The sequence below is a fragment of a genome, unplaced genomic scaffold (genome assembly GCF_019419815.1).
Source record: "Pyrus x bretschneideri cultivar Hongxiangsu unplaced genomic scaffold, Pyrus_bretschneideri_v1 Contig93, whole genome shotgun sequence".
Lineage (NCBI taxonomy): Eukaryota > Viridiplantae > Streptophyta > Magnoliopsida > Rosales > Rosaceae > Pyrus > Pyrus x bretschneideri.
The window spans coordinates 556,871-577,396 of record NW_025999835.1 but is presented as its reverse complement, the minus strand read 5'-3'; the positions used below and the strand labels follow the sequence as shown (position 1 = coordinate 577,396).

Genomic DNA, 20,526 nt, shown 5'->3' with positions numbered 1-20,526 from the left:
CTCCAAGTGTTTGCGATTTGCTCTCAGTGAAGTTCTTCTTGCACATTGATCTAATTTGGTTGTTTTATGCAATAATGGTGACTGCTGCTCAACTTACAATTCTTCAATCTCTAATTACGGCCCTTATTTCTACAATCTCTATGTCGATGAACGTGAAATCAGATGATTCTAACTACCTGAACTGGCATTTTCAGATGCAACTTATGCTGGAAAACAATGGCATTATGGAATTTGTTGATGGTTCCAATCCCTGCCCTGTGCCTAATGTCTCTACTGAATCTAGTATCAATTCTTCTGACTCTTCTACTTCAGATGTGTGGTTAGGGTAGATAAAGTGTGATTCCCCTTAAAGAGTTTTGATCACAATTATTGGCTGAAGAAAGTATTGTGGACAATGTTTTTGTTGCTCCTTCATATCTCACTATTATAGCTACTAACTTTGGACCTACTATGTCTCAAGCACCACTACTTCAGCAGTCTAATGGTTCTCATGGTCAATCTTCCTATCTTAATGGTGGCTATAAGTCTTTCAATAGGAACAAGGGTAAGGGTAAGTTCAATCAAGGTCAGAGATTATTTAACTTAAGACCCCAGCTTTACACACAGACTTATGTGTGGCCTACATGAACTCCAGGTGTTCTTGGTCAATCTCCAAGTCAATACTATTCCTCTTATTCCTACATGTCAAATGTGTAACAGTGAAGGTCATACTGCACCATTTTGTGGTTCTAAGCCTCCTGAGAGATCCAAGTGTCACATCTGTGGCAAAACAAATCATTCCACATGGTACTATTTTTATAATGACAAAGGTCCCAATTATATTGGTGGTGGTTCCTATTAGAGTTATCCTCATATGTCTTCTTAGACTTATGGACACACTTATTCTTAGCATTTCCAATCTCATCCATCTTTTATGCATGCTATGCATATTGCAGTTCAACCATGTCAGGCATTCACCTCTCAGGGCCTCCCTCAAGTTGGCTTACTAACTCCGGTGCCATAAATCATATGACTGCAAATTTGTCTAACTTGTCTTTGGCGACTCCTTATCCATCCAATGAAATGATTCAAACAGAAAATGGTGAAGGTTTGTTAGTATCACACATTGGTCAATCTGTTATTAACGGTGAAACCAATAAACTTGAATTTTGTGCTTTATGTTCCAAAATTGTCCCAAAACTTGTTGTTAATGCATCTGATCTGTTTAGATAACAATTGTTGGCTAATTTTTTATGCATTTTTCTTTTAGATTCAGGACAAGGCATAAGGAGGATTCTCTACAAAGAGTTGTGCAGTAATGGACTCCATCGCATTCCTTTTGCATCTTCTCAGTCTATCCTAAAAAATATAACACAACAACCTTAAGCATATCTTGGTCAGCTAGTACTATCTTCTACTTGGCATCATAGACTAGGTCACCCTACAAGTAAGATTGTTACATTGATGTTGCATAAGGCTCATATCCAATGTAACCAGGTTTCTTCACCAGTCATGTGTCACAGTTGTCTACAAGGCAAGTTTTGTAAACTTCCTTTTCACCACAGTGTCAATAAGTCCGTACAACCTTTTCACACTATACATAGTGACCTTTGGGGTCATTCTCCTTGTATTTCTATAGATGGATATAGGTACTATGTGATTTTTGTTGATGAATGTACAAGGCTATCACATCCCGACCCGGAGCGGATCACTTCCCGGGCCCGCTCCACCACCGTAACACGATATTGTCCGCTTTGGGCTAACCATTCCCTCACGGTTTTGTTTTTGGGAACTCACGAGCAACTTCCTAGTGAGTCACCCATCATGGGATTGCTCTAGCCCCTTTCTCGCTTAACTTCGGAGTTTCCATGGAACCCGAAGCCAATGAGCTCCCAAAAGGCCTCGTGCTAGGTAGGGATGAGAATATACATTTAAGGATCACTCCCCTGGGCGATGTGGGATGTCACAAAGGCACTGTTGGTTGTTTCCATTAATCAATAAAAGCGACTTGTTTTCTATGTTTGTTACATTTTACAACTATGTTCAAACTTAGTTCTCAAGTTGTATTTAGATCTTCCAAAGTGATTTGAGGGGGGGGGGATGGAGAATATATTAGCAAACAGTTTCAATCCTTTCTTAAAGATAAGGGTATTCTTCATAAAAAAAATCATGTCCTTATACTCCTAAACAAAATGGGTTGGCTGAGAGAAAACATAGGCACCTTATAGAAACCACAATCACTTTATTGCAAAACGCTAAGTTACCTTCCTATTTCTGGTCTTATGCTGTCTAAACTGCATCTTACTTAATTAATTGAATGCCCACATCAGTTATACTTGATGAGTCTCCCTTTGAAGTTCTATTTGGAGTTTTTCCACAAATTTCTCATTTAAGAATATTTGGTTGTGCCTGCTATCCCTTTTTAACATATCTTAGTAACAAACTTCAACCCAAAACTATTAAATGTGTGTTTTTAGGTTATGCTTCACAATATAAGGGGTATATTTGTTATGATGTATCTGGGAAAAAACCTACATTTCTAGGCATGTTGTATGTCATGAACATGATTATCCATTTTCAGACTTATTGCTACATTCCAAGTCCTCCTATACACCTTGTGTGATGCCCCAACCTTCGTCTCTTTTACTTACTGTCATAAACATTAATGTTGTTGTTCTACCTGTGTCTCATGTCACTTCCACTACTGATACAACTCCTACACTTAGTAATTCGACCGAGTCTTGTTCTCTAGTGCCACAAACATCACCCTTGTCATCCTCATCCTCTCCATTTGTCCCACACTCACCTTTGTCCATTACTAGTACATCTGAATCCTCTCCATCAGTCCTTGTGGTACCTGAGTCCAATGCTGAAGCAATATCACTTGTTCATATGCATCAAGGTTCTTCATTTCAACTTGAAATTTTGCAAATAGTTTTGGAGATTCTTCCTATCAATTTGCATCTGATGTAAACTTGAAGCAAAAATGGAATTTTGAAGAAGAAGGCTTTGCTGACTACTTTACAAGAATCTGGTGGTGTTGATTTGTCTTTGGTTGAGCCAATTAATTACAAAATTGCATTAAAAGTTCCTATTTGGATGAAAGCTATGACAGAAGAAGTTGATGCTCTTCATTCTCAGGGAACATGGAGTTTGGTGTCATTACTTACAAATAAAAATTTTGGTTGGGTGTAAGTGGATATTTAAGATTAAAAGGCATACAAATGGCTCTATTGCTAGACATAAAGCTTGATTAGTGGCTAAGGGCTTCAATCAAGAACCAGGTCAAGAGTATGGAGAAACCTTTAGTCTTGTTGTCAAGCTAACTACTGTCAAGATTGTCTTGGCCTTTGCAGCACACTTTGGTTGGAGTTTAAGGTAGTTAGATGTCAAGAATGCATTTTTGCATGGAATTATCCAAGAAGAAGTATATGTGGCTCAACCTCCTGGATTTGTGGATCTCAATCATACAAATTTGGTCTGCAAACTTCATAAATCGTTATATGGGTTAAAACAAGCCCCCAGAGCTTGGAATGAAAGGTTTACTACATTTCTACCTACACTGGGGTTCAAAAATACATACTCTAATTCTTCCTTATTTGTGAAACAAGTGGATTTTGAGATTGTTATCTCATTGTTGTATGTTGATGACATCAGTATTACTGGCAGTGCATCCAATGCAATTCAGGATGTTATTCACTCTCTCATAGTTGAGTTTGAGATCAAAGACATCAGAGATTTGCATTATTTTCTGGGAATCCAAATTTCCAAAACCAAAACTAGGTTATTTATGTCTCAGACCAAATATGTTTAGGATTTGTTACTCAAGACAGAATGAATGAGTCCAAATCTTGTGATACTCCCTGTCTACCCTATAACAGATTGCTTAAGGATGATGGACAACCGTATGGAAATCCCACTTTGTACAAAAGCATTGTAGAGGCATTGCAGTACCTTACTTTTACCAGGCCTGATATTGCATTCTCTGTGCATTAGGTTTGCCAGTTTATGCAGAATCCAATGGTTGCTCATTTCACAGCTGTGAAGCGCATACTCAGGTACTTAAAGGGAACACTGCAGTTGGGAATTAGTTATAATAGAGGTGATTTGAATTTAACAACATTCAGTGATGCTGATTGGGCAGGAGACCCAAATGATTGACGATCTACTACTGGATTAGTTGTATTTCTAGGACCAAATCCTGTGTCTTGGTCTTCTAAGAAACAACAAACTGTTTCCAGGTCCTCTACTGAGGTAGAGTATCGTACTTTGTCTACTACTTCTGTAGAACTCGATTGGATCAAACAATTACTTGTGTTTCTGCAGGTTCCTATCTCTAAAGCTCCAGTATTGTTTTGTGACAATCTGCCAGCCATTGCTCTCTCATTTAATTCAATTCAGCATTAAAAGACAAAGCATATTGAAATCGAAATGCATTTTTTTAGGGAACGAGTGGCAAAACAGCAGCTGTTTGTTCAGTTTGTTTCCTCTAGAGAACAGTTTGCAGATATCTTGACCAAGGGATTGAGTACTCCTTTATTTCAAACACATTGTAACAATCTCATGCTTAACTTATCAAAGCAAGAGATTGAGGGGGGATGTTACAGTATGAATTAGTGAGTGTAGGATTGTTACACTTGTCACAAGATTAGGAACTATGGGTTGGTTAGGTGGTTAAGTTTGTTGTGTACAAATAGTGATGTACATTGCATTACTTGCTGATTAAGTTTGTTGTGTATAAATAGTGATGTACATTGTATTACTTGCTGATTAAGTAAAATCATATACAATTTCTTTCTTCTCTCTCTATCTCTCACTCTCTCTAAAACTGTTCTTCGTAGATCACAAATCTTCCATTGATATTGATTAACATCCATCACTGTGACCCAACATCATGGCAGCCACCGCCGTCTCATCTCTCAATCTTGGAATTGAAGTCTTTCCTCTCATTGAAAGCAGTTCTTTCCTCTTTTTGAAAGCAGCCACCGTCGTCCGATTATGAACCCCACCACCACCCTCCTTGTTCCGCCGTCCGACTTCCTTCCCTCATTTTCTCAAACCCATTTTGCCTCCTCTCCCTTAATCACCGTCAGCATGTCCCCAACTCACTCTCCACCATAACCACTACCATGAGGTACATAATATAAGTAACTCAAACCCTAAGCTACCCTTCTTCTTTTTTGTTGGCAATTTTGCGATTTAATCCATTTTTTCTTATGGGTACTCACAGGTACAGAGTGTTGTGAGGTGCTCTCTTCCTTAACCTTGACAGATGAAGATTTGGACAAGCTGGGTTCGAGAAAGTCATCGAGGAGTTCATCGGAGAGTGCAAGTCGGAAGCTTTGCTTCTCCGCCATAAAAAGACAGGTGCCCAAGTCGCTTCCATGTCCAACGTGACGAAAATAAGGTCTTTGGCATCGTTTTCCGAACCCCACTGTGAGTACTCTTTCAAAATCTCAAATTTTTCATTTTTTGTCTGTTTGTTTATTTATTAATAAAATGGAGCTACCCATTTATGTAGTTGCTGATTTTCTATGCTTTGCTAGCAGTTAAGTCTTCAAAAATATTATATTAACTAGCATACACACACACAGATATACATATATATATATATATATATATATATATGTGTGTGTGTGTGTGTGTTTGTTTTTGTTTTCATTTATTTTTCGGATCAGAGCCTTATTTTTTAGCTTTAAATATTTATTGATGCAAAAAGGATTCCACTGGAATATTATACATTCTGCAAAATGCTGTGAGGTGTGGGTCGAGAAAGTACCCCTTGAAAAAGCCATTTGATGAGTTGTTGAAAGGGAGCCTAGGAGCTGGGGTAGACCATTTCAAAAATTCTTATAGGTAGCTACCCAGTCATGTCCCCAAACACAAAGGTAAATCATGGGTTGAGAATGTATAAATGAAAATACATGTATCTACTCTGTAATCTGTATTCTAACACCAAGGATTGTTGTCACATCTCGACCCGGGCTCCACGACATCCGGGGTTCGACTCCGCCATAGCACGATATTGTCCTCTTTGGGCCCCGACCATGCCCTCATGGTTTTGTTTCTGGGAACTCACACGAGCAGAACTTCCCAGTGGGTCACCCATCATGGGAATGCTTTGGCCCATTCTTGCTTAACTTCAGAGTTCCTACGGAACCTGAAGCCAGTGAGCTCCCAAAAGGTCTCGTGCTATATGGAGGTGGGCATGTACATATAAGACACATCACCCCCTCTCCGTTGGTCGATGTGAGATGTTACAATCCACGCCCTTTAGGGGCCCGACGTCCTTATTGGCACACGCACACCAAACAGCATAGTGGCTCTGATTCCATCAAAAGTTGTCCCATCCTAGGATTGCTCTCGTGCGATCTCGCTTAACTTTGAAGTTTCGATTGAATCCGAAGCCAATGAGCTCCCAAAAGGCCTTGTGCTATATGGAGGTGGGCATGTACATATAAGGCACATCACCTCCTCTCCATAAGTCGATGTGGGATGTTACAATTGTTGTTTTTGAATGATCAGGATTTTTATAATCTCATTGATATGATCCTCGACGCCGTTTTCTTTCCTAAATGTGTGGAGAACTTGCAGATTTTCTAGCAGGAGGGTTGGCATTATGAGCTCAACCGCCCTTGGGAAGATATCACTTATAAAGGTTGAAAATTTGATTCATTTGCTTTGTTCTCTTTTGTTCTTTTTATTTTTATTTTTATTTTTTATGTTTTCTTTAAATGTGTTCCCTTATTTCATTTGGAAATGTTTCATTTTTGTTAAACTCCATTAATTTCCAATTTTGAAATAAATGTGTTATTTCTTCTCAAATGATTATTTTGGAAGCTATTTTCAATGAGAGGAAAGACTTCTGTTATTTCATGATTGTCATCCTTACCGTATTTTTTAACATGCCTTTGCATTTGTTTATTACAAATGTTCTCATTGTGACAGAATTACTTTTTGTTAATAATCTATATATTGCCTTTGTTTCCTATATTTTCTCTGTAACTGTTTGGAGTCTAAGTGAGAAATGGTTAATTTCTTACGTTTTATCACATGACAACTCATTTAGAAAGGATTAGACTATAGATTTTAAGGGTATCTGATTATGATAATCCCATTGGCAACTCATTGGAGTGTATGATAATCCCATTGGCTTTGGTAGACTCACATTGTATATTGCCTTTGGTTCGATTCATCAAGTACTAATCACCGTCAAATGCTCTATGCATAATAGCTAGTATATATTCGTATTTCTTAGTATACATGTGTGGATGTATATAAGGATAGGTCATCGCCCTAATGGAGGAAGTGGAAACCCTAAAAGATAAGATTGCAACCGAATAAACAGCCTGAAAAGCCTGGGAAGCCCAGATTGCAGCCCATTTATTGGCCCAGGACGAGAAGATGAGTATGATCTTACGGGCCTTACATATGTCTAGCCTTCAAATCTCGATGCCAGCACTCGTTCTTGCTCCACCTTCGACCTCCTAGCCACTTTGTCCAGCCGATACCTAATAGCCTGATGCATCAAACCTAGACGATTACTTGTTGTAGTTTTTTCTTTTATGTCCAGATAGCTTGTATAAACATCTTCATATATGTTATAATTAAATACTTTTTCTTGGTTTATTAATTATTATTTATAATTTAATTACAATATTTATAAATAAAAATAAATAAAAAATATTTTGTCAAAAAAAAAGAAAAAGCAAAAAAAAAAAAAGGGTTTGCACGACGAAGAAGTAACTCGCATCGCGTAAAAACCTTTTGCACGACGCAAATGCTGTCATCGCGCAAAGAGCTTTTGCACAACGTAGGTATTGTCGTCGTTCAAAGACTTTTTGCATGACACAGGTACTGTCGTCGCGCAAAAGTTCTTTGCACAACGCGAGTTACTTCTTTGTTGCGCAAACCTTGTTTTCACGACCTTTGCACGACAGTTTGCACGTGACGAAGTTGTCGTTGGGCTAATTTTCAAGCAACATTTTTTAACTTTGCGCTACGACATTACCTGCGTTGCGCAAACTCTTTTTTGTACTAATGTGTGTATATTATATATTTAGTACATCAATTCTTATAGTTATTCTTACACACACACACACACACACACACAATCGATTCAAATTCAATTTAATTCAACAGAAGTTTCAAACTTAGTCGATTCAAACTCAATTCAATAAAAGATTTGAAATTGGAAGATAACAGAGGTCAAGGTTCAAGAACCCAACAAGATCCCTAAATCTAGAAAACCCTAATTTAATTTTCAATCCTAAATCCCTAAAACATAATACCTTAAAACTGAAAAGGACTATGAGCAGAGTCGTGCGTTGCAAATATGTGTCTGAGTCAAACGAAGAAGATGACTAATTTGTCGTTTCGAGTTATTTGACTTCGTCGTTCATCCCTTTGAGTTTGTCAGAGAAAGGGAGAGACTAGTTTCCAGAGAGTGAGTTAGGAAGAGAGATCAAGGCTTGACGATGATGGTAGCGGACGGAGCGAGGAATACATGAGAAAATCAGGAGGAGAGATTGAGGTCTGATGATTATGGTGGCGGCATACGGAGCTGGGACGGTGGGAGCGAGTTAGGAAGAGAGAGGTCTGAGTGAAATGAGAGGAGTCGGGAAGAGAGATCGAGAAGACTAGGATGAGGAAAAAAATTCATTTTAAGATCCGCCCCACCCTGCTAATTTCGTATACCCGCCTCGCCCCAGTTTTGTGTTTTGAAATTTTGAACCCGCCCTACCCATGGGTCATGGACCCGTTTGCGCACCCCTAGTCTTACCTGCTTCTTAAGGTTTTTGATCCATGATTTTTAAAAGACAGTTAATTCTCTTAAGGAAACTTTCATGAAAAGTGTTTGGGCTAAATTTATTTTAACAAAAAATTATGCTATAACTTTATTTAATGAAAAGACTTAAATTTTAATGAAAAGCTCTTAAATTTTAATAAAAAGAACAAAAGAACTTAAATTTTAATGAAAAAAAACATAACTTTATTGATATGAATTGATGAATAGAATTGTTGATTATTGATGAACTGAATTCTTGATTATTGAATAATTTATACGGTTAGTGTTATTGATTAATTGAATTTTTGTTTATTGGATAACTTATATGATCATTGGTATTGATTAATTAAATTGTTGGTTTAATTAGTTATTAGTCATATAGTATACTCTACTCTAGGATTAAGAGTCTAAGACTTTTTCTTCTCATTATACAATTATTTAATGAAACGATACTATAAGAAACAATGCTTAAATCCTCCTCCAAATATTCGGAGTAGTCATCCTTCGAATATTCTAGGTAGTCCTTCTTCAAATATTGACGTTAGTTCACAACAAAATGAGATTGGATGAAATATTGACTAATTTTCGTGCAGACCCCAAGCATAGATATCGAATGCTTGATTTAACCACCTAATTATTGTGAATCAATTTGTAGACACTATCTCCAAAATGATCATTGTCAACCTAAATTCCACATCATGCCAAAAACAGTTTAGTGACAAACGATTTTTATGTTCCTCTGTCATTGAAATGCAGATATTGATGAATGCAAAGATCCAAATAGATGCGGTTTCGGCAATATTTGTGACAATGTACGATTGTGTCGTTTGAATGCCCTTCACCTGCTCGACCATCACGGGTTAATGTGGCCGTCACATTGCTCTCTTCAAATTCCAAAAAAAAAAAAAAAAAAAGATAACCTTTGATTATGGCAGCTGGTATGAGCATTTCTAGTGTTGCTCCTCCATTACACAACTTTTTTGTTTCAAACCATCCCTGCATTACTTAGATTAGATATAAGAAGGAACAATAAGATCTGACCAATTGATTTTTTTTCTTCCAATTGAGCTATTCAGTTACTAGCTGCATTGTTGGCCTACTGTTTATACACATTGGAGCATGGTGGTGGCACAAAGTCAATATGAAAAGGAAAGGCACCAACCGCAAGCAGAAGTTTTCTAAACGAAATGGCAGTTTCTTGTTGGGGCAGCAATTATCTTCCGCTGAAGCTAACGTTGATAAAAATAAATTGTTCACTAAAGAGGAGCAAGAAAACTCCAGGGACCATTTCAGCGTAGAGAGAATTCTTCGTCAGGGAGGCCAAGGTACCGTATACAAAGGAGTGTCAGCAAATGGGAGAACTATTGCTGTAAATAAGTCGAAAAAGTGTAGTTAGTGGAGACGAAGTAAGACAATTCATCAATGAGATTGTATTCTGTCACAAGTTACTCACAGGAATGTGGTTAAATTACTGGGTTACCGTTTGGAGACTGAAGTACCCCTTTTGGTTTACGAGTTCATACACAATGGAACACTCTTATTATATTCGGCACCCGAATGAGGAGTTTCCTCTTACATGGGAAATGCAGTTACGAGTTGCAACCGAAGTTGCAGGAGCACTATCATACTTACACTCGCAGTTCCTGTCCTATTTACCACCGAGACATCAAGTCTTCGAACATACTGTTGGATGATAAATACAGAGCCAAAGTGTCAGACTTTGGGACATCAAGATCTGTCGCCATTGACAAAACACACCTTACCATGACACAGGTAAATGGAACATTCGGTTATTTGGACCTGGAGTACTTTCAGACTAGCCAATTTACGGACGAGTGACGTTTATAGCTATGGAGTGGTCCTTGTTGAGCTATATTGACAGGGAAAATAACCAATTTTTAAGACAAAGTCACAAGAGCCCATAAGCCTATCACATTATTTTCTTCTTTCCATGGACGAGAATCGTTTGTTCGACATTCTTGATGCCCGAGTTTTGAAAGATGCTAGAAAGGAAGAGATTATGGTAGTTGCTAATCTTGCAAGACGTTGCTTGAATTTGAATGGAAAAAGCATCCTACTATGAAAGAAATAGAAGTGGAGCTGTAGGGAATTCAATTGTCAGTGAAAGATTCAATGTCCAACAAATTTTTTGACGTTGATTATGTCCAAACTCGAGTAAACGAGGTTTGGGATGTTGGTTCGGCATCAACACATGAACATAGCACATTATTTCTTCTCCATTTGATGTAGATCCAGTTTTGTTTATCCGGACAGAGTGAAAAATAAATGTTGTTTTCATTGTAATATTCTGTATGTATTAGATGTAAGGCTAGTTTGAGATTGTTGTGCTATTTGAAGAAAAAAAAAAGACTTCTGTGTTGTGCGTTGAGAATAATCATTTGTAAAATAAAACAATTGAGGATTTGATAAACTTTATTTTCAAAAGTGTTGTAAGTAACAAATCAGTGGAAAAAAATGCTTTTTTAATATAAAAGTACTATAGTTTTGTATAAAGACGAAAATAGACATAACTGTAACCTAATATTTGTTGAGTATGGGGACTGCTAAAATGTACTTATATTAGGGTATGAATATCACATTAGAGAAAAAAATAACTTTATATATGTTTCTAAGTAGTTGAGCTACTCCTCATACCGCCAATTAATTTTATGATAGAATCTTAACTTTTTTTTACGTAAATGTGAATGATAGATTTTAACTTACCCTTCCAGGAAAGTTTCAAGATTACAATGTATAGTATCCTTCCTCAAAACATACTAATAGAAAATAATGTAGAGATTATTTACATGCATATATCTCTTTTCATACACCCCTTATTTTTTTAATGTTCTAAGAAAGTTGGAAGTAATGAAGAAGCTTATGACATGGGATGTATATCCAATATTATTAGTCTTGTAGTGGCTTATGAGACAGCAGTGCCTACTAGTAACATTTTTAACAAGAATCCTTAGCAGTCATTTTCACAAAGCATGTACCCAAGCAATTAATAATATTAAATGCTAAAGTGTTAAAAAGGATTAAATATTTAGTAGCAAAAAAGGAAATTTAGGGAGAGAACAGCTTTTTAAGGTGAGTCCTCTCTGTGTGTGCCCAACTGTCCTTCTACAAATTAATTAGCACAACTGTGTAGGACATGTGACTTCCTTTTGAACAAAAAATGATCAAACAGATGAATTTTGAAATGATCTAAATAGGAGAGCGTTCACAAGTTTTTAAACTTGTTAGTGTCAAAGTTTCAGATTTTTGTGCCAAGTCGTTGTTGTATGGCAAATAAATAAAAGACCAGCTCACAAAGCTGACAGAGTGATGTTTCAGGCTTAATTGGGCTTTTTGACTGCAATAAAGTTTTTGGGGGACTAGACCTTGGTTTAGAGCGCTTTTGACGATTTGTTTCGAGGGTTTTTTCTATCTTTTCTTCTTAATAATATTTTTCTTTTTTATTATAATGGTGTGTAATCAATTCTTTTTACTAGGGCGAGTCCACAAGTATTAACATAAATGACACAAGTACAATATGCATTTGGAAAACCTAACCTTCAAAGTTGCATATGTAATTCTTAAATAAATTGTAAAATTACATAGGATTGTTAACGGTGACGGCTAAACCTTAGTGCATTTTAGAACGAATTTTCTCAAATTGTTTTCTTTCCTGTTGCCGATTTAATTTACAAAACCAATTTCAATTATTTTATTTTATTTTCTGTATTCATTAGTTTAATTCATAATTCAAATCCTTTTCTAAAATAGGTTTTTAAATAGTTAATTAAGGATTAATTTTAAGTAGAAATTATTTATTCAATTTTTGTGGAGAACAATCTTGAATGAGGATTTATACTATGACTATTTTATGCTTTTGTATGTATTTTGTGTAATTTTAATCCTATTTAAATAGGAAATAAAAATCCTATCATTGGCCAAACAAATATAATCAATTTAAGCCTAACAATGGACCACTAATAATCACAAATAATTAGCAATACAATTCTTCAAAACAGTAGGCGCCCTTTGAAAAACCATGCACAAATAATATAATTGATTTTGTTGGCATGGTCTTGATCAGAAAAAGAGAGAGACACGGAACTCCAACATACCTGACAAGTGACAACCCTTCCTTAAAACTTACCAACTACATGTATATTCTCTGTTCAGTATCGCCTTATTTTTTTAATGTTCTAAAAAAGTTGAAAGTAATGAAAAAGCTTACGGCATTATCTGTAGCCAAGATTAATTAATCAAGTAGTGGCTTTTGAGACAATGACATCAAGTAAATTTTTCAACAAGAATTCTAGCTAGAATCTTTAGCAGTCATGTTCACAAAGCATGTACTGAAGCAATCAACAATATTTAAATGCTGTAGTGTTAAAAAGGATTAACATTTAGTAGCAAGGAATAAAGGAAATTTAGGGAGAGAGCAGCTTTGTTAGGTGAGTCCTCTATGTGTGCCCAACTGCCCTTCTATAAATTATTCAGCATAACTCTTTAAGTAAAATCCTCCAATATATTATTTCTTGATTTTATTGTTCTTTACCTATACAATAGAATTATTGCAGCCGGCGCTTAATAATCAACAGGAAGAAGAGGTTGCATGCATGCATCCCTGGTGACTTCCTTAAATTCTAGAGAGGATTTTTTTCATACACTTGAAACACATTTTGATACCCTATATGACATAAGATAAATGGAATTTGAAACGAAAATCTATTTTCAATATCCTTCCACTGATAATAATGTGACACGTAATGTACCGGCTTATATTTTAGGTACACTAAAAAAAATGATCTTCTCCTTCTCGTCATGCCAAAATAATTCAACCCGAGCAAAATAATGTGCTTCCTTTGAAAGTTCAAACCCTTCAAGGGTTTAGGTTTTGTTTAGGGTTCAGAGATTTAAAATTTATGTCCCCTCTAATTGTTTACTTTTGAGTAATTACTTGTAATATTGGGTGTCCTAGTTGTGATTGTGAGACTATGTTTCTATGTATGTATACCCTCTACACACACACACACACACACACACACACACACCTCAACATGAGATGAATAATATGTTAGAAAATTGGGTACACGATCGGAAACGGATGTCGTTAGACTATCGATCACAATATGGTGTGAAGGATATGAACAGAGAGTGAATATGGAATTTAATTGAATGAATCTGACAAAAAGGAATTTGACAAATATATAGAGATTGAAGTAACCTTTCTGGAAGAGTTGTGTTCTTCAGGAGAAGTTATAACTTCTCAGGTTGAAATACAAATGTTCATATCCTTTAACTAATTAATTAAATAAATAATTATATTATTTTCTTTATTAATTAATTATTTATTTCACTACAATCATATGTATATCAGTACACCAATGCTATGGTGTACCTTCACATATAATTACACATATTGTGAAAACCATGTTATCATAATTATATTCCAACATCTCTTATTTGATTATGATGACATAAATGGTTTCCTATTTTGATTTGTTTCTCAAGAGTATTACTCATAAACAAATTGAATGTAACAACAGATATGTGGCTTCTTTACCTGGTGCGCACCATTCCACTTAATCTGATAACATTTTACTCTTTAGTAAAATGGTATCATATCCAAGTAACTAGGAAAAAACAATCCATACCCAGTTACAAATGATGACTTAGCCCCGCACTATACGCCACAGTGTTATATAAATTATTTCTTGAAGCTTATTATGGATTTTACTTTCAAGATGATTTATTATAACATGGTTACCTCACTAGTGCCCTCTATCTTTAACCGACCAAGTACTAAAGAACCAGATAGAGTCGCATCTACTTGTCCATGTTTCAAGCATCCTTAAAACCATACAACAATGCCCACCGCACGTCTCACACTACAACACATCTAGATCTTTTGCAAACCATTGTAGTCCCATGCTCTCTGAATTTTTCCAGAGACAATCCCTTGGTCATCGGGTCAGCCACCATCTCTTCAGAGGATATGTAGTCGACCTTTACCTCTCCTCTCTCCACTATATCTTGTGTATAGTGATAATTAATATCAATGTGTTTTCCTTTGGAACTATTTGCTCCACTCTTTATTAGAAAGATGGCAGACTTATTATCACAAAACACATTGACGTGTTCCTTAGGTATACCTATATTTAAATTATCGATAAATCGTTTAGCCTATACTGTAATACTTACCACTGTGTTACAAGACTATATTCTGCTTCCATGGTAGACTTTGCAACACAACTTTGTTTCTTACTTAACCAAGAAACAGCAGTTCCACCAAACAAGACAATGTTACCACTTGTTGACTTTCTGTCATCCAAGTCGCCTGCGAAATCTGCATCGCAATAACAAACTAAATCCAGATCATTTAATCTGAAACAAAGCTTCATGCCTTGGGTGCCTTTTAGATATCTAATAATTCTCTTTACTGCCATCCAATGTTGCTTTACGGGGTTGGATTGATATCTACTTACCAATCCAACTGCATGACATATGTCAGGTCTTGTGTTGGTCATAGCATACATCAAACTTCTAACTGCTTGGGCATACGGAACATTTCACATCTCAATGATGTCTTGCTTATGTACTGGACACATATTTTTGGAAAGCATCATTCCTTTACAAACAGGTGTACTAACTGGCTTGCAATCTTGCATATTAAATATTTAAATATTTTATCCAGATAATTTTGCTGATCCAAATAGAGCATTTTGACATCTCTATCCCTAGTAATTTTAATTCCTAAAACATAAGATGCTTCTCCCATATCTTTCATTTCAAATTTGGATCCTAGATATGACTTAGTCTTTTCAATCATGTCTATAGAGTTACCTGCAAGTAAGCTGTCATCTACATATAGTGATAATATACAGAAATTATCTTGGCACTTCCAAGAGTAAACACAATGATCCAATGGATTTATTTTATAGCACATTTCCATAATGGCTTGGTGGAACTTTAAATACCATTGTCTTGATGATTGTTTAAGGCCATACAATGACTTTCTTAATTTATAGACTTTGTTTTCATGTCGTTTGACATGATATCCTTCGGGTTGAATCATATAGATATCTTCCTTCAATTCTCCATTCAAGAATGCTGTTTTGACATCTAACTGATGAAGTTCTAAATCCATTCTAGCAACAATTGCCATAAGCATACGAATGGATGTAAACTTTGCACTGGAGAGTAAGTGTCCACAAAATCTATACCGGGTTTCTAAGTATAACTTTTAGCTGCAAGTCGAGCCTTAAACTTATCCAGGGTACCATCTGATTTGTACTTCTTACGAAGTACCCATTTACAACCGATGTGCTTTCTTTTATTAGGTAGATCAACCAATTCCCAAACTTCATTTTTCTTTATGGAATCTAGTTCTTCATTCATTGCTTGTTGCCATTGTTCAGACTCAAAACTATCCATTGCATCTTTATAATTCCTTGGGTCTGGATCTCCATTGAATGATCTACCTCCTCAAGATTGAAAACAAAGTGATCTTTCAATCTTCTAGATGGTTCCCTTTTTCTTTTACGCCCATTGATTTGATCATTTCTCCCATTATTTATGTCTTCCATGATAATATCATGATCATCATCCATGTGTGTGTCATGATTGGCATTGTTATGATCACCCATGTTTACGTCTCCCACTTGATCATTGTCAATGTCATGATCATGAGACAAGTCTAAATTAAGATGGAAATCTTGATCAATTGTAGGAGAATTTTCTTCTCCCAAAGATTCCAATTCTTGTATTGGATTAATCAAATAAATAGTTTCAATAAAAGTAGCATCTCTACTTTCAATCAATCATTTCTTAGGATGACAAAACCTATATCCATTACTATTATCAGGATATCCTATAAATTTACATTCCAAAGTTTTTGCTTGTAATTTATTTCTTAATGGCTTTGGAATGAGGACATGCGCTTTACAACCACAAATTTTTAAGTTTGATAAATCGGGTTTTCGCCCATGCCATAATTCATATGGAGTCAATGGCTTTGCCTTTGTATGAACTTTATTCAATATATATGTTGTAGTAGTCAAAGCTTCACCCCAAAAATGTAGAGGTAAGTCAATATAAGACATCATAGATCGCATCATATCCATTAGAGTTCGATTTCTTATTTCTGCAATACCATTTTGTTGCGGTGTATAAGGCATAGTATAATTATGCCTTATATCATTCTCTTTGCAGAAATCATCAAAGGCTTCAAATTTCTCCACCTCTATCACTATTAAGGGTCTTTATGGATCTACCTAATTGGTTCTCTACTTCTACCTTAAACTCTTTAAATTTGTCTAAGGCTTCATTTTTATGTTGCAAGAAGTAGACATGTCCATAACGGGAATAATCATCGATGAAAGTCACAAAATATTTCATTCCTCTACGGGTTTTAGTTCTTATTGGTCCACATAAATTTGTATGCACTATCTCAAGTAAATTTGTAGAAATCCAATGCTGAGAAAATGATTTTCTAGTCATTTTTCCTTTAATACATGATTCACATGTATCAAAATCATGTGCATGTACTTGAGGCAACTTCCATTTTTACTCATTCGTATCATTTTATTTTTATTTATGTGACCTAAACGTAAATGCCATAAATATGACAAATTTTGAATAGTAGAGACAAAGACATACTCGGAAGAAATACTTTTATTAAACAAACTGAGTACATATCATCGACTCTTATTCCTCTTACATAAATATAACCCTTTTTCCCAATAGTGACAGCACCATTTATGAACCTTGTCTCAAAACCTTTATTTTCTAGGATAGAGACAGAGACAAGATTTCTCCTTATATTTGGTGCAAACAAAACATTTTTAAGCACAATGGTAGATTTACTATTGTTGATCTTGCAATCTCCTTCACCCAAAACATCAACATAAGTATTGTTACTCATGTAGAGACGATGTTCTCCTAGTGCTTTCTCCTTGAAATTGATGAAGCAACTTTTGTCTTTGCATACATGACGAGTTGCTCCTGAGTCTATCCACCATTGTCCTTGATCTTCAGCAATGAGTGCTTCGGAGACAGTCAAAATTAGTTCTTTAGGATTTTTGTTGTTCTTGAGTCGTTTTGGGCACCTATGCCTATAATGACCACACTCTCCACAATTGTAACATGCACTCTCTTTTCCTTTAAACTTGTTCTGCTTGCGATGTCCAAACTTTTTGAAGTTCGGGCGCTTGTTACTACTATGTGACTTATGCATGTGTTGCTTGTTTTTCTAAGAATCTTTCGCTATGAGGAGTTTGGCTCTACCTTGTCTAGTTTCCTTTTTCCTATAATTTTTACGAACTTCTTCAATAGCCAACATTGCAGGCAATGTATCCATCGTTAATTCAACTTGACCATACGTCATGGAAGTAACTACATTTTCCCAAGAATTAGGGAGGCTACCAAGAAGAACACTAACTTGCATTTTATCAGAAACTAGATGGCCAGCATTGGCTAAGTCTTTAGCCATTACTTCCATTTTAGTAATATGATCGACCAAAATCAGTTTCCTCCATTTTTGTCCCATTGTATTTCTCAAGCAATAACTGAATGTACGTTTGAGATTTAGGGCCATACTTCTTTTCAAGTAATTCCATGATTTCTTTGGCCGAATCATATTCTTCATAAAGAGATATTAATTTATCTTCCATGTAATTCAAAATTGTAGTCTTAGCCAACTCATTATCTTCCACCCATTTATTATAAACTCGAGAGGGTCCAAGGGGTCTTTCATCCTTGATGGTGTACAAAGTCTTGTCATGGGTTAAAAGATAAGTTATCATTCTCTTCCATATTCGATAATTAACGTTATTCAACCTCTCTATTTTAAAAACTTCGGATTTTGAAGATTTAGTAGTCATAGTTCGGAAGATTACAAAACAAACACAATACTTACAAACTTAAATGCAAATATAAATACTACTAGTGTACTTTTAATTATTACAAGCCACAAATACTAAATGTTCTTAATAAATTAAAAACTAAAAAATAAAATAAAAATAGAGACTTATTTATACTTAGCAACAAATACCGCATACACTCACAGAGATTTTGTCCAATCAGTGAAAGAAGAGTTCTTGTTCCGACAATCACGTCGATAGAAAACCTGTGGATTTCTTATTTGTCTACTTGGCCAGGTGTGATCAATTCTTCCTATGTTTTCTTGATTGTGACTTTGTGATGGACACCAACAGTTTTCCTCTTCACATACACTGTCAGAGTGCAAAGAACCAAAAGCCCTTGATTTCGTCCCCACGTGATGCCTTTGAAATATCACCAAAACTTTTGACTTTTGTGCAGTCTCCGCGTGAAGCGTCCCCCAAAATAAATGCAACTTCTTTATTTTCAAAACTATCTTCTTCTTCTTTATTTTCAAAATAATTCCCCTGAGAGAAAACCGGTTCCACTGTCTGCTTTCTCTGGAAAAATTTTGTTCCGCAGCCTGGCGGATAATCTCGAACGGCAGAGACAATTCTCCTTGGCGGATAACGGTGTCGGCGGTATTGTGTATTACTGCGAGAGGACGAGATCACGGTTGAACGACGAGACCACGGGGGAAGAACACCACCACGCTGCTGCCTGCTATGGTTCAGTGGGTTGCTGTGGCGAGTCCACGGTGGAGGAAGGCGCGAAAATCGCGGGTTCAGTCTCAGATTTGCAGCAGTCAGCGAAGGACTACGAATCAATCGCGATGTTGCAGGTAAGCCTTTTGGGTTTTGTGACCAAATTGCAGAAAAAGGTTCTGAAATTATGGGTCTAAAAGGACACTGCAGGTCTTCAATTTTCTGTGCAGGTTTGATCTTTGCAGCCAGAAACCCCGATTTGTCCGAGGGCCTAATGGGACTGTAAAAACTTTCTGAATTGGATAATTGTTGGATGAATTTGTATGATAAAATGGTTTATTTTCAGAAAGAATTTTGTTCTCTGTCGAATTAAATGGTGTAGGGGAATAAAGTTCAAATTGTTGGGTTAATTCAGGCCTAGGTTCAAATGGGTTGTAGGATGGGATTTCGAACGATTGGGTATTTTTGTGAGTTTTGGATTCTACAGGAAAATTCTCAGATGACGATTTCGAACTTTCGATCAAAATCGGTTCAATATTCTCCTTGGTCACCAACCCCCTCTTCCCTGATTTCTTCTCAAGTTGAAACTTAGAAAGAACGGTTGGATTCGTTACTCGACGAAGAGGAAGTGTCGGATGTAGGTCGAGATGTCCTCGGATGAAAACTGGGCTAATTGTTTGGATTCATGAAACCTGGCTCTGATCCAAATGTTAGAAAATTGGGTACAGGATCGGAAACCGATGTTGTTAGACTATCGATTATAATATGGTGTGAAGAATATGAACAGAAATTGAATTTAATTGAATGAATCTGACAAAAGGAATTTGACAAATATATAGAGATTGAAGTAATTTTTTTAGAGGAGTTGTGTTCTTCAGGAGAAGTTATAACTTCTGAAGTTGAAATAGAACTGTTCATGTCCTTTAACTAATTAATTAAATAAATAATTATATTATTTTTTTATTAATTAATTAATTTATTTCACTACAATCATATGTATATTAATATATTAATATTTTGGTGTACTTTTACATATAATTAGACATATTGTGAAAACCATGTCATCATAATCATATTCCAACATAATATATCATTCAGAATCAAACAACATTCCTCTTTATAGCATTAGAGCTGGGTAAAGAAAATTGAGAGGAAAAAAACCCTGGCTAGCAGCCGCTGCAG

The 20,526-nt window shown here is 35.9% G+C and overlaps 1 protein-coding gene and 1 pseudogene across 2 annotated transcripts; both read left to right on the top strand.

Annotated features, from left to right (window-relative positions):
* The first annotated feature begins 74 nt into the window (after positions 1–74).
* Positions 75–10,850, top strand: LOC103966654 (annotated as a pseudogene).
* Positions 10,851–18,929: 8,079 nt separating this feature from the next.
* Positions 18,930–19,898, top strand: LOC108868568. Of its 2 annotated transcripts, none has more exons than XM_048576911.1 (2): positions 18,930–19,481; positions 19,555–19,898. In XM_048576911.1, exons 1-2 carry the CDS (start codon positions 19,110–19,112, stop codon positions 19,639–19,641), a joined length of 459 nt encoding a protein of 152 aa, XP_048432868.1. In that variant the 5' UTR covers positions 18,930–19,109; the 3' UTR covers positions 19,642–19,898. The 2 variants fall into 2 exon arrangements, with proteins under 2 accessions (XP_048432868.1, XP_048432869.1); XM_048576912.1 differs by having other exon boundaries at positions 18,940–19,481; positions 19,575–19,898.
* The last annotated feature ends 628 nt before the right edge of the window (positions 19,899–20,526 follow it).

Excerpts from the sequence above, each read along its gene's own strand:
- LOC108868568 (XM_048576911.1), top strand. The coding sequence starts at position 19,110 with ATGCAACTTCTTTATTTTCAAAACTATCTTCTTCTTCTTTATTTTCAA. Across the intron at positions 19,482-19,554 it reads AATCAATCGCGATGTTGCAG|GTCTTCAATTTTCTGTGCAG; the intron begins GTAAGCCTTTTG and ends AGGACACTGCAG.